A 12,760-nucleotide genomic window follows, 5' to 3' on the forward strand; every position below is an offset into this window, starting at 1 on the left:
GATGATGAATCAAAGACTGGGTTGAAAGGGACCTTTGAAGCCACACCTTTAATACTGGGTTCAGTTTTGGGCCCCTCACTCCAGGAAGGACATTAAGGCGCTGCAGTGGGTCCAGAAAAAGGCAGCAAAACTGGCGAAGGGTCTGAAGAAAATGTCTTGTGAAGAGTGGCTTTGGGAAATGGGGTGGTTCAGCCTGGAGAAAAGGCAGCTGAGGGGAGACCTTCTGGCTCCTCACAGTTCTGTGAAAGGGGGTTGGAGCCCCGTGGGAGTTGGTCTCTTCTCCCAGGGAACAAGAGGAAAGAGCCTCAAGTTGCACCAGGGAGGTTTAGACTGAACTTGAGCAATACCTTTTTCCTCAAAAGGGTTGTCAAGGCCTGGGCCATGCTGCCCAGGGCAGTGGTGGAGCCTCCATCCATAGAGGGGTTTCAAAGCTGAGGAGACGTTCTGTTGAGGGACTTGGTTTAGTGTTGACCTGGCAGTGCTAGGTTAACAGTTTGACTCGATGATCTTAAAGGTCTCTTCCATGCCAAACCATTCTCTAAGGACAAGCCCTGTGCCCACAGCCATGCAGAACGGCAGGTTTATTCCTACAGCTCCTGAGGAAATCCACATACACACAGTTCCTGCAGCTGGAGCAGCTCCTTCTGCTCTCAGGTACCAAATTTCTTCTGTTGGATGGGCAGGGGCAGCTGGGTCTTGAAGTCCATGATGGGCCTTTCCACCACCACCAGGCACTTCTCATCCAACAGATCCGCAAAGAGCAGGGGCTGCGGGACAGGGAAGGGGCAGGAGATGAGAAAACGGTGCCACCCCTGCACTGCTTCAGCTTGGCAAGGGCTTACCAACTGCCCTGCAGCTGGCTCTGGTTTGCTTGTACCCACGGCCACTGCTCAGGGCTGCAGGAACTGACAGGCAAGTGGAGCTCATGAGATCCCAGCAAGTGGATGCATTGTGATGGGGACCAAGACCAAGCTCTGCTCTGTCACTTGGGCACCTGGCACCAGAAGCACAGAAGCAGGGGGAGCACACAAGCAATAGCATCACCCACCTGGAACTTCTTGCAGATCTTGAAGGCGTGGAGCTCCTGCTTCCGGGCAGTCTCTGGAAGCTGCTTCAGAGTGTTCTGGTTCATCAGGAGGGTATTATTTTTTGGCAGGGGCTGTGAAGAGAGTGCATGACACTGATTGGCACTGCCCAGACTACAACCACTCCCAGTGAGAACCGGGACACTCAGACTAGGAAGGGGAGATGCCCTGGGGACAAACTCATCCCTCTCACAGAGGCACAGGAGCTCACCAGGGACTTGTCGAGGACACAGAACATGTAGAGGTCGTGGAGCAGGATGTGTGACGGTTTCTTGGGGTTGAAGGTGATGTGGGTGATGGGCGTATCTCTCTCCAGCCAGGACTTGTGCAGTCCGCGCTGCTGCACCATGCGGCTCCAGGATGTGTATTTCTTCTTGAGGATGCTGAACTCAAACAGCTGGAGATGTGAAAGAAGGAAAATCAGGAAGCTTGTGAGGTCTGGTACTCCCTGGCATCACCACCCCGCTGGCACACAGGCTCTGGCAAGAGTCCTTGCCAGGGATAGCAAAGGAACACCTGGGGCCTGTATCTGCCTGGAATGTGGCTCTCCTGAAGCCAAGAAAAGAGCCACAGGGAAAGGACTGGGATGGCAAAGGCTGTGACTGGGAGAGCTCCTACCTGCTGGTCCGAGTAAGCAATAACCAGGGTGTTGATGAGAGGATGGATGGCGAGGGCCGTCACAGCGCAGTTGTACGTGGGCACTGTGCAGTGATACTGTGAGACAGGAAGATGCTAATGGAGCAGCTGGTGCCACCTCTGATCCCCCCTGTCCTTCATACCCACCCCCAGTCTTGCTTTAGGAATGGGATCTACACATTAAGCCCTCCCATCACATGGATGGCTGCCAGAGTCATTCCTGCTCCTACCTTGAAGAACTTCAGGTTGTAGACATGGATCGCCCAGTCCCCGCCAACTGCAGCCAGCCAGAGCCCATCTGTGCTCAATGCCAGCAGGTAAACAGCCTCGGAGGACCCTGTAGGAACACCCTCAGCAGCTGGAACAGGAGCTTGCACTCCCAAAGCCACCCCAGAAGACATCCAGATCTATATGCCCCCAGCCCACCTCCCTCCTCACTCATGTCAGGCCATGAGGGTGGCACAGAGCAGAGGCTGCTGGGTAGGGAGAAGGACCAATACACCCCAGGACAGGAATGTGGGGACATGGTTGGCCCTGCATCCACACTGGGGAGGGGACATGGAGCCCAGGGAACCCAGTGTTCCCGGTTTCCTCCCAGCACAAACCTGAGGGTGGCTGAAGTGTGTGCAAATGTTTGCAGTCCCCTGGCTCCAACAGCTGCAGGACATGGACAGAGCCTTGAGCGGAGGCGATGAAAAGCCTGCGAGAGTCGGAGGAGAACTGGAGCTGGTAGGCTGGGAGCAGCAGCTTGGGCACTTTGGGGACCTTGAAGGGGGAAGAAAGCAGGGTGGCAGTGGTAGGTGGCCACTAGCACTTGCTACCTGTAAGCCATGCTGGCCCTGCCAGCCCTCTGGGACCCCAAAGCAACCCACCACCACCCCTCCTCAGGGCGGCCAGTCACCTTCCTCACCTTCTTAACGCTGATGCTGTTGCCCTCGCACTGCACTCGGCAGAGGTGGAAGCGGGAGGCTGTAGAGTAGGCGACCCAGCTGCCGCAGGGCGAGACGCAGCTGCAGTAGATGTGCTCTGGACCCTAGAAAGGCAAAGGGGCTGAGCAGGGCCTGGGAGATTCCCCAGCAGCCTGGCACACAAGGCTCAGCTGCTGGAGGGACAGGGTAGGCACCAGGACAGGCCCCTAAGCCAGCCCTACCTTGCTCTTGAGCTGCACGAGATGCTCAGGCATGCGGCTCAAGGGGAGGACCTCACCATCCTTTCCTAGGACACCAGGAAACTGTCAGTGACAGTAGGGAAACTGCACATGTCCTGTTTAGCAGCTGAGAATCCTGAGGGTAGTGCCCAAGGAAGAGCCCAGGCCTTTCCCCAATCTCCTATGAGGCTGAACTCTGCTGGAAGCATGAGCTCAGCCTGTGCCCAGGCACACACCATACTGGAAAACACAGCCTGGGCTGTGGCCATCACCAGTGCAGGGCTGTGAGGAAGAATAGGGTCAACCTAAACCAACCCTCTTCTGCCCAAACAGGACAGTTCATGCCCCAAATCCTGCTGGCTCTGCCAAGGGGCTCAGACTGGAGAGCTGGGCCTTACAACTCACCAGTCTCCTCTGTGGAGCCAAGTCTCCAGAGCTCCAGGTGCTGGGAGAACTGGAAAAGAAGCAGCTGGGCTTTCCTGGCACAGGAGACAAGGCGTCGCTGTGGGCAGAAATGGGGAGACTAACATGAACCCACAGCCTGTCGGGAAAGGCTGGGCCAAAGCCAAAATGCCCCGGGGGGGTCAGAGACTGGGGTGGGGGAAAGAAAGGACTCAGGTCCCGTGGGATGGGAGCACAGAGATGGAGACCCAGTAGGACCAGCAAGACAAGCTCACCAACTTCTACCTGCTCCATGGCAGGAGCCTCCAGACATGCCAGGGCCAGGGAGGGGACCTGGTGAGGCAGGGAGGGCCAGCCTTCTCCTGCAGGAAGAGTCAGCCTTAGCAGGTACCAGCCCCGGCTTTAGAGCAGCACTCACATGTGGGAAGGTGAATTTGCGGAGGGCTACGTCGTAGCTCTTCTTGCTAATCTTCTCCATCAGGGGGCGGATAACCAGCTGGGCATCCAGGCCTAGAAGCCAAGCAGAGCTCAGGCAAACCAGTAGCAGGAGGAGAGCCCCAGGCCCTCCCGGTGACCAAGGCTGGTCCTACCTCCAGAGATGAGAGCTGTAGAGCTGTGAGCCACAGCTCGCACGTCATGGGTGTGATACTGGAAGGGCTTCGTCCGCACCCAGCGCTTCTCTTGGCTGTCCATCTTCACCGGCAGCAGCTGGAACTGATAGGTGGCACCAGTGGAGGTGCCCACGATCAAGCTGTCCTCATTCTGATGTGGGAAACAGGGTTAGTGGCTGCAGAGCAGGAAGAACAAAAGGGACCAGCAGCCTCACACCCAGCCCTTACTGAGTGTCTCCAGTCAAGCAGAGAGGAGCCCAGACAGGGCTGAGTGACACATGGGGTACTTGCCCACCTCTGACACAGCCAGTGAGAGGGCAGCTGAAGTGCTGACAGTGTGGGACTCCTGCAGCATCCCTTGCTTCCAGTCCCAGAACTGCACCCTTCCAAAGGAGTCTGAGGTGATGACGGTGCCACTGGAGAGGCAGGCAATGCTCCACACAATGCATTCACGCTTCACCTTCTGCACACGGTAGTTCACCATGATTGTCTGCACTACTAAGCCTGGGGAGCGGGAAAGAGGGTTGGGGGTGGTGAAGAGATCCCCTCACAGGTACAGAACATGCCAGTGGTGCCAGGGAGAGGCCAAGCTCAGCCCTCAGGGTGCGAGTTACCTGAAGAGACATCATACACACGGAAGATGTCAATGGAGCCAGCTGCTATGTGAGAGCCTGATGGGTTCCAGGAGAGGCACAGGATGCGTCCTACAGGCAAGGAAAGCCCAGATGTCACCCCATGGACATGGTCATCAGGACTAGGACAGCTGGGAAGGACAAAAGGATGCTGCTGCTGCAGCACCAAGACCTCCCAGACTCACCTTTCCGCTTGTCCAGGTTCCGCTCAAACTGAATGCCATCAGGAACAACTTGGAAGAGCTTAATGGAGCCGTCCTCACAGCCAATCTGCAGGAGTACTGGGGTCAGTCCCAGCAGGACAGGTAGACCCTCATCCTCCACCACCACCCCGGGTCTGCGAGAGCACCCTGGTGTTACTGCCATTCCTGGCTGCACTTACCGCCAGATGGGTGCCACTGCCATTGGCGGCCATGCTCCAGATGGGCCCCCCGCCGCCATCCACAGAGTGTGCCACGCACAGCCGGGACAGGTCATACTCAGTGATGTCCCCGCTCAGGCCCGCACCGAACAGTCGGTCTCCCGCCGCCCAGCACAGTACTTCCACCACCCGGGTCTCGTGCCCGGGGATCACCTGCCGAGGGATGTCTGTTACCCTGCTGCACGGCAGCTTGGCACAGCTCAGTATAGGCCAACACGCCCCAGTACAGCTCCCTATGACCTGTGCAGCCGGACAGTACGGCTAGGTGCAACCCACTCTGGCTCGGTATGGCCAGGTACAACGCAGCATGGCTGGGTACAACCCAGTACGGCTCAATATAGCCGGGTACGACCAGATATGGCTCGGCACAACGCCGTACGGCTCGGTACAGCTCCGTGGGGCCCGTTATCCTGCTGCCCAACCTCATACGGCTCAGTACAACCCGGTATGGTCCCATGTGGCCGGGCACAACTAGGTATAGCCAGGTATATTCCAGTCTGGTTCGGTCCAGCTCCGTGTGGGCCGCTGCTTTGCTGCACGACCTGGTGCAGCCCGGTACGGCCACCAAGGGCCCCTCACCTTCTCCTGGAAGTAGTTGGCACCGAAGTTGTAGATCTCGACGGCGCCGTCGGTGCGGGCCAGAGCCAGGCGGCCGCCTCGGGGCTCGTAGGCCAGGCAGCGAACCCCGGCCGGCACCAGCCCGAAGAACCGCACCCGGTGCACCTCGAACTCCCCCATCCCGCCGCCGCACCGGGCCTCGTACCGGCCCCGCTGCCTCGGTTCCTCCTGGTTCCGGCGCCGCTCCGCCCCGCGCGGCCCCCACGTGCGCGCGGCGCACCGGGAAGCGGAAGTGCCCCTCCCCGGTGACCGGAGGCGGAATTGCGACCTGGCGGGAGATTCGGGCGCCGCGGGGCGCGGCGTTCGGCCCGGTGCGGGGTGTTGGAACGGGGTGGCGGAAGCGACCCGGGGCTGGGGGAGCGGTGGGAGGGACCAGCACACCGAGAGGCCCCGGGCAGGCTGCTCCGGCACGGCCCCGCTCTGCCGGCACCGCTGGAGGGCACCAGCGCCCCGCCGTACCGGCCCGGGGGTCTTCAGGGCTCGGAGAGGGGCTGGCTGAGTATGGTGCTCTGTGGAGCCTGGGGAGGGCTGCAGAGCCCGGGGGTGTTTCTGGGGGTCTGGGGAGCCTAAGGGTAGGTCTGGCCGGGATGGTTTATGGGGCCCGGGAACCAGCTGCAGGGCCCAGGGTGCTGTTTGGGTATGGGAAGGGCTGCAGGGCCTGGGGGGAGAGGGGGCAGAAGGTCCACAGAGGGAAGAATTGGGCTCAGAGCGTCTGCCTCCGGGGGGAGGTCTGAATATAGGAGTCAGAAGGGAGGTTGGGCATGAGGGCTTCCTCTGCAGCAGAGGCTGCCCTGTCCTCACCCAGTACTGACTGTCTCTGCAGGTCCTTTGGAGGCCCTGGAATATGGTGCAGATTGTCATTTCCAGGTGAGGCTATGATGAGCTGCACAGCATTGGGAGGGGAAGCAGATCCTGCCCCACAGCAGTGCCCAGCTCTCCACCCACAGCTCTGGGCTGGAGCAGCTGGGTGAAGCTGCTTCTCTCACCTGCAGCACAGGTGCTGGAGACCTGGCACAGTGGGTGCTGGTGGAGCTGCAGGGTGAGATTCAGCCTCGGCAGAGTGGTGGGCTGGCAGGGAGCCTGCTGGGAGACCTGCATTACACCCATGAGGTGAGGCAGCCCTCCACTCTTACTGGGAACAGCCCCAGCAACCAGGGTGCACAACCCTCACCTCACCCCCAGCCTCTTGTTGCTCTCCTCAGGGTGTTCCTGTGCTCATCGTGGGCCACCACATCCTCTACGGGAAGGTGGTGCAGCTAGAGAAGCCTTTTGCCGTCCTGGTGAAGCAGGGAGCTGGTGAGGCTGGCACCAAGCCCAGCTCCACAGAACCACACACCCACTACAGCGTCACTGCCCTCATCAAAACCAAACTCCTCTTCAAAACCCGCCCCAAGCCCATCATCACCAACGTGCCCAAGAGGGTGTGAGGACTCAGGCCAGCAGGCATGAGCTCTGCTGACAGGCAGCTCTGAGTGCTGCTGCTGAGAGTAGGGGTGATCCAGGGTTGGCCACTGGCCTCATCCCTGTCCTGTACAGAAGGCTCTGGGGCCAGCTTAAGATGCTGGGTGTCCAGACACCCAGAGCCCTTCATGGGCCCTTCATGACAATGACTTCACTTAAGAGCTGCTGAGCTCTGGGGCACCACCTTACCTGCCATTCCAGGTAAATTGGATCCCACTGCACAGGAACCTCTTCAGAGCCCATGCAGGGCTGTCCCACATCCTCTCCACACATGGCCTTTTCTCTGTGCAAGTCTTTATTTTGCCAAATCCCTCAGGATATAAAAACCAGACTTCTCAAAATATGAAAACACAACACCCCCCTCCCAGGTTAAAAAATAAATAGATTTACAATGATTATCAAAGAGCTACAAAAGTCTCCTAAAAAACTTTGTATTAAATTAAACAAAAGCTAAAAGCTCAAGTGTAGAAAGATTTAAAGCCCTGAAACAGAAAAAAAGGGCTCAGGGTGACCTTCCCAGGAAAGGGAAATGTGGGAACTATTTTTCCCCACCCTCCTGTACATGACTGAGCCCCAAACATGGCATCTCAGCAGGGTTGGGATGATGGAGCCATGATTTGGCCTCAATTTCCACATGTTAGGGTCCCCTCCCTTGGCTCTTTGGCAAAGCTAAAGGGAGTTGGTGCCCTCCCGGGGCAGCCAGACCCCTCTAAAAGGAGGGGGGAGCTGTTGGTGGGGGAGTTCTCCCAGTGGGTACATGCCCACACATACAAGAACCATGGGGCGGAGATGGGCAGCACCAGCCAGCGGTGCAGGCACAGGTGCTGTGTGGAGGCTCTTTTGCCATAGCACCATGATGGGGGGGGGCACTGAAGGCCCCCTAAAAAGCACCAAAGGGTGGAAGGATGTAGGTGGGGTGGGGGAAGCACAGCCAGCAGTGCTCCACACAGCACATTGGTACGGCACAGAGGGGACGCTGCCAGCACCACTGCAGTTGTGCCCAGCCCAGCCTGGCCTCTCCCTGCCTTTTACAGAAAAATGAGGATAAAAGAAACAAAACCAACAAACAGAACAGGACTTGAGCAGAAAGGCTGCGGAGGCAGCGCTCAGCGCTGCCCAGCACTGGTGGGGAGGGAAGGGGACTGGCAGTCACCATGGCACACAGGGTCACTCTGGTGCTCCCCACAGTCACACCTCGGCAAAAGCCAACCCACACTGCTCTTGCCGCTTGCCACAGCGCCGAGCGAAAATGGCCAGGTAGAGAGTGAACAGGGCCACCCAGTAGCAGGCATAGAGGATGGCCCCTGAGACAAGGAAGGCCACCTCAGTCTCACTGAAGAGGTCCTGGCTGTAGGCGGTGTAGGCCAGCCCGCCCAGCAGCACTGCCACCCACACTGACACTGGCAGCAGCCCCACAAAGTTGACCACGATGGTCCGGCGCCCTGAGGTGCCCCAGCCTGACTTGTTGATGGTGGCGATGGCAAAGATCTTGGCAGGGAGGAGGCTGGACATGTAGAGAAGGGCATAGAGGGACATAAAGATCATCTCAACATTGCCTCGCAGGAAGCAGGCGTAGGTGGCTTTGATGATGCCAACTAGTTGCACTGTCAGGAGGAAGAGGAGGATGTTCCAGATGCGGCCACGGTAGAAGAGCTGGATGACGGTGGCAATGAGGAAGAAGGGGAAGAAGCCGGTGACCACCGACTCATAGGTCATCCAGAGGTGATGCTTGTGGAACCACAGGGCATTGTAGAGCCATTCGCGGAAGTAGGACTTGCTCCAGCGGGTCTGCTGGTTGAGCCAGCGCAGGTAGCGGGTGGGCGTCTCCGTCAGGCACTTGGAGCGAGCCGTGTACTTGGTTTGGTAGCCCAGGCTCAGCACACGGTTGGTGAGGTGCCGGTCATCCCCAAAGCTGCACTTGCTGCCCAGGAAGGTCTGGTGGTACCAGTCCTCAAGGAACTGCTGCAGCAGAGCGTTGCGGTACATGCCCAGGGGTCCACTGATGCATTGCACACAGCCAAAGTAGGACTGGCAGGCACGCTCCACATTGAAGGCCATCCAGTAACGCACGCTGCTCAGGAAGGAGATCCAGGAGTCATACTTGTTCAGGATCTGCAGAGAGACAGGCAGAGAATTGAGTTGAAAAAGACCTTCAAGACCATCAAGTCCAGCTATCAACCCAGCACTGCCAGGTCACCACTAAACCATGTCCCTCAACACCACATCTCCAGAGCTTTGAAACTCCTCCAGGGATGGGGACTCCACCATTGCCCTGAGCAGCCTGGGCCAGGCCTGGACAACCACCAAGGGGGCGGGGGCGATGTTTCTCCTGTCCAAACTAAACATCTCTTATGCAACTCGAGGCCATTTCCTCTTGTCCTGTTGCTTGTTCCTTGGAAGGGATCAACCCCTACCTAGCTCCAACCTCCTTTCAGGGATTTGTAGAGAGCCAGAAGGAATCTCCCTACAGCTTCCTTTTTTCCAGGCTGAACTGCCCCAGTTCTCTCAGCTGCTCCTTACAAGATGTATTCTCCAGACCCTTCGCCAGTTTCCTTGTCCTCTGGTCCTGCTCCAGCACCTCAATGTCCTTCTTGGAGTAAGGGGGCCCAAGCTGAAGCCAGGATCCAAGGTGTGGCCTCACCAGTGCCGAGTACAGGGGAATGATCTCTGCCCTGGTCATGCTGGCCACCTGGTTTGGCAGGGGTTTGGCCTAGATGATGTCTAAAGGTCCCTTCCAACCCCTAATATTCTGCAATTCTGTGATCCAAGCCAAGATGCTGGTGGCCAAAGAGGTTGGGCACACTGCTGGCTCATCTTCAGCTGCTGTTGACCAGCACCCTCAGGTCCTTTTCTGCTGGCCAGTTTTCATCCACTGCCCAAAACCTGGGGAATTCATAGGGTTGTTGTAACCACTTGCCCTTGTTGAACCTTAGGCCACTCACCACTCCACCACCCCGCTAGCTGCCCTCCCTCACAGATGGGGTTACCTGGACATCTCCACCAACACCACCAACGCGGGGGTCAGCCTCCAGGATTCGGAGCATCTCGGTGGTGCAGGCGGGGTCCAGCACCGTGTCTGAGTCACACACCTGGGGGCAGAGGGAACATCAAGCCCCGCTCCCGCCGCCCACGCGCGCCCGGCAGACAGCCCAGCCCGCAGCCGGGCAAGCCTGAGCCACAGCCGGCGAGACGAGGCAGAGCTCCAGAGACCGGCAGGCGGTGGCAGGGAGCGGGAGAGCCCCGTGGTGCCCAGCCACTGCTGCCCTGGGCCACCCAGCCCCCGCCATGGTGGGGCCCACTCTGGCCCCTGCTGCTACCACCACTCCCCCCTCATGCACACATGGGGTCCTGGCACCCTGCATGGTGCCACACACAGTAGTACCATCCTTGCCAGGGGATGTGCTGAGGTGATGCACAGCCCTCCTGGGCAGCAGTGCAGGCAGGGCTCCACCTCTGGGTACTTCAAACCCAGTCACAGGGGCTTTGTGTTGGTGCATGGGGCTGAATCCAGCACTAGGCAGCTGGGTGCTGCTGTGGGCTCCTTCTGCTCCACCCACAGACCCTCCATACAGGCAGGATGCTCACTGCCCACATCTCCCCCATGCCCACCCAGACCATGCATCCACCTGGATGTAGTCCACGGAGTCTCCAAGTGCCCGGAACGCCGTGTACATCACTTCACGCTTCCCGCCCCACTTCTGGAGGATGCAGGAGTAGGTGGTGCCACGAACCAGCTCCTGGACAGAGGCCAGCCCTTCTCGCAGCCCGGCCTCTGTCTCCCCTTCACCCCATGCATGGAAGTTGCTCCTCCAGATATAGCTGCCAGAGCGCTCCGAGCCCATCACATCGTGGAAGATGTCCAGCATGTAGGTGTCGTCGGGGCCATTGCCATCCACCACCATCACCACTTTGAGGTCGGGGAAGGCGATGCGCTTGACAGAGAGGAGGCACTTCTTCAGGTAGTCAGGATCCTCCTGGTAGGCAGCAATGCAGAGGGCCACGGAACGCCCCGGCCGCACCGGCCGCCCCTCGTCCCTCATGCGCCGATGCTCCAAGAAGGCAAAGAGGCTCTGGATGAAGAGGTGAAGCCCCAGGATGGCCCCGTAGAGGCCGAAGGAGAGGTAGTGCTTCTCTGTGTGGATGAACTGGTACCCGGTGACGTAGGCAGCGAGGATGCCCCCCAGCACTGCCAGGGCAAAGAGGCTGGTCCCGACCACGCGCAGGGCCGTGGAGAGGCTCACTGGCATCTAGGGAGGCACCAAGTAGTGTCAGGACCCCCTGCCTCACTCTCAAAAAGAAGAAAGCAGGGGGACCCTCTTCTCTGCTGCCCCATAGCCACCCTGTCATCAGTTTGTAGGGGGATACCTTCCCGGTACCACGGTGTGGAGGGTCCGGAGTTCCCACAGCCCAGTGGGAACGTGGCAGCTCCCAGGCGACAGCCGAGATGGAGGACAGGGAAGGGCACAGGGACATCGTGCACCCAGCCCCAGGGTGTCCCCTGGGAAGAAGGGCTTTGCCTGCACACAGGCACCCCGAGCCCCAGCAGCAGGGGTGACAGTGCCCGGACCCCCACCTGGCTGCGGGACGGGACCCAGCGGTGCAGGCAGCGGGGACTGCAGAGCTGCACGGAGAGGCACGGCTGTGAGGTTGGGGGGTACAGGCAGGAGGCAGATCCAGCCCTAGAGAACCCCCCCCCGCCACCGGCAGCACCACCCTGACAGCCTGCAGTCCCTCTTCCAGACCCACCGGCCCCCGGGCCCTGCGGCCCCCGGTTTCCCCCCAGTTCTTTCCAGTCCCGGTGCAGCCGGTGCCGGCTCCGCGCTCCCGGTGCCGCCGCAGCCGGTCTCGCAGCTCTGCGGGGGGCGTGGACGCTCGGAGCCGGTACCGGCAGGGCCGAGAAGGAGGGACCGGGACTCACCGTGGTGGTGGTGGTGCCGGTGCCGCCGTTCGCCCCGGCTGCCGCCGCCGCTATGAGCCCGGCCCGGCCCGTGCGGCCCCTTTATACCGCGGAGGGGCCGGCACCGCCCGCAGCCCGCGGGAGCCCCGCCCGACATCAGCACCACCCCCGGCACCGGCACCGGCACCGACACCGATACCGACCGCAGCCCGCGGGGATCCGCCCGGCATCGGCAGCACCTGGCACCGACCCCAGCCCCGCACTGCGGGAGCGAGGAGCGGCATCGGCAGCACCCGGCATCATCACCCGGCACCGGCATCAACTGGCACTGGAGTGGCACCGGAACCAGCACTGGCATCACCCGGCACCACACCGGCACTGCGCGGGCACCAGCATCACCATCACCCAGCGGCAGCATCATACAGGGCAGCGCTGGGGCACCTCAGGTCCTCCCGTGCCAACCCCCCCCCCCCCGGTGCCACTCCATCTCCTCCTGGTATCCTACTCCACTCTTGGGGCTGCCTCGGGGTCCTCCCCATGTCACCTCCCAGGGCAACGCTGTCTCATTGTGTCCCCTGCTTGGGGCCCCTCTCATGACATGCACATGTCACTTCGCCATGCCACTGCTTCTCTGCCATGACCGCTATGAGCCACCTGGGGCCACCTAGGTCTTGCCTGGTCACTCTGTCCCCATGGCTGAGGGGAATTGTCTCAGGGCAGGACCAGGGCCACCTCCACACAATGTCCCTGTGTCATACTGATGGCACAGGGGACAACCAGCCCTGGGAGCGCCCATTTTGAGTCCAGATAACCTGCAGCTTCAGCTTTAGACTCAAATCCAGTGCTTCTA

General features: G+C 60.0%; 3 protein-coding genes across 3 annotated transcripts; 1 reads left to right on the forward strand and 2 right to left on the reverse strand.

The window, feature by feature from the left end:
- Positions 1 to 21: 21 nt before the first annotated feature.
- Positions 22 to 5,751, reverse strand: UTP4 (UTP4 small subunit processome component). Its single transcript, XM_068150711.1, has 16 exons — positions 5,514 to 5,751; positions 4,896 to 5,087; positions 4,699 to 4,783; positions 4,496 to 4,585; positions 4,177 to 4,385; positions 3,861 to 4,032; positions 3,689 to 3,780; positions 3,274 to 3,370; positions 2,872 to 2,936; positions 2,632 to 2,754; positions 2,327 to 2,486; positions 1,952 to 2,058; positions 1,704 to 1,799; positions 1,297 to 1,482; positions 1,049 to 1,159; positions 22 to 767 (listed from the first exon to the last, which is right to left on the reverse strand). The coding sequence occupies exons 1-16, from the start codon at positions 5,670 to 5,672 to the stop codon at positions 651 to 653; spliced, it is 2,061 nt and encodes a 686-aa protein (XP_068006812.1). The 5' UTR covers positions 5,673 to 5,751; the 3' UTR covers positions 22 to 650.
- A 37-nt stretch (positions 5,752 to 5,788) lies between these two features.
- CHTF8 (chromosome transmission fidelity factor 8) lies at positions 5,789 to 7,441 on the forward strand. Its single transcript, XM_068150714.1, has 4 exons — positions 5,789 to 5,863; positions 6,376 to 6,419; positions 6,545 to 6,662; positions 6,755 to 7,441. The coding sequence occupies exons 2-4, from the start codon at positions 6,397 to 6,399 to the stop codon at positions 6,977 to 6,979; spliced, it is 366 nt and encodes a 121-aa protein (XP_068006815.1). The 5' UTR covers positions 5,789 to 5,863; positions 6,376 to 6,396; the 3' UTR covers positions 6,980 to 7,441.
- Positions 7,415 to 11,966, reverse strand: HAS3 (hyaluronan synthase 3). Its single transcript, XM_068150713.1, has 4 exons — positions 11,932 to 11,966; positions 10,640 to 11,260; positions 10,001 to 10,102; positions 7,415 to 9,125 (listed from the first exon to the last, which is right to left on the reverse strand). The coding sequence occupies exons 2-4, from the start codon at positions 11,258 to 11,260 to the stop codon at positions 8,202 to 8,204; spliced, it is 1,647 nt and encodes a 548-aa protein (XP_068006814.1). The 5' UTR covers positions 11,932 to 11,966; the 3' UTR covers positions 7,415 to 8,201.
- Positions 11,967 to 12,760: the final 794 nt, after the last annotated feature.

This window comes from Melanerpes formicivorus, unplaced genomic scaffold, assembly GCF_026170545.1.
Source record: "Melanerpes formicivorus ecotype bairdi unplaced genomic scaffold, bMelFor1.0.p_v2 SCAF_20, whole genome shotgun sequence".
Classification (NCBI taxonomy): Eukaryota; Metazoa; Chordata; class Aves; order Piciformes; family Picidae; genus Melanerpes; species Melanerpes formicivorus.

What these genes read in the sequence shown, in the direction of transcription:
- UTP4 (XM_068150711.1), bottom strand. Translation starts at nt 5,672, where the DNA reads ATGGGGGAGTTCGAGGTGCACCGGGTGCGGTTCTTCGGGCTGGTGCCG. An exon ending in GAACCTGGACAAGCGGAAAG is followed by an intron (nt 4,586 to 4,698) that starts GTGAGTCTGGGA and finishes CCTTGCCTGTAG; the next exon opens with GACGCATCCTGTGCCTCTCC. An exon ending in AGATCTGCAAGAAGTTCCAG is followed by an intron (nt 768 to 1,048) that starts GTGGGTGATGCT and finishes CCTGTCCCGCAG; the next exon opens with CCCCTGCTCTTTGCGGATCT.
- CHTF8 (XM_068150714.1), top strand. Translation starts at nt 6,397, where the DNA reads ATGGTGCAGATTGTCATTTCCAG. An exon ending in GTGCAGATTGTCATTTCCAG is followed by an intron (nt 6,420 to 6,544) that starts GTGAGGCTATGA and finishes TCTCACCTGCAG; the next exon opens with CACAGGTGCTGGAGACCTGG. An exon ending in ACCTGCATTACACCCATGAG is followed by an intron (nt 6,663 to 6,754) that starts GTGAGGCAGCCC and finishes TGCTCTCCTCAG; the next exon opens with GGTGTTCCTGTGCTCATCGT.
- HAS3 (XM_068150713.1), bottom strand. Translation starts at nt 11,260, where the DNA reads ATGCCAGTGAGCCTCTCCACGGCCCTGCGCGTGGTCGGGACCAGCCTC. An exon ending in ACTCCGTGGACTACATCCAG is followed by an intron (nt 10,103 to 10,639) that starts GTGGATGCATGG and finishes CTCTGCCCCCAG; the next exon opens with GTGTGTGACTCAGACACGGT. An exon ending in GTGTTGGTGGAGATGTCCAG is followed by an intron (nt 9,126 to 10,000) that starts GTAACCCCATCT and finishes GTCTCTCTGCAG; the next exon opens with ATCCTGAACAAGTATGACTC.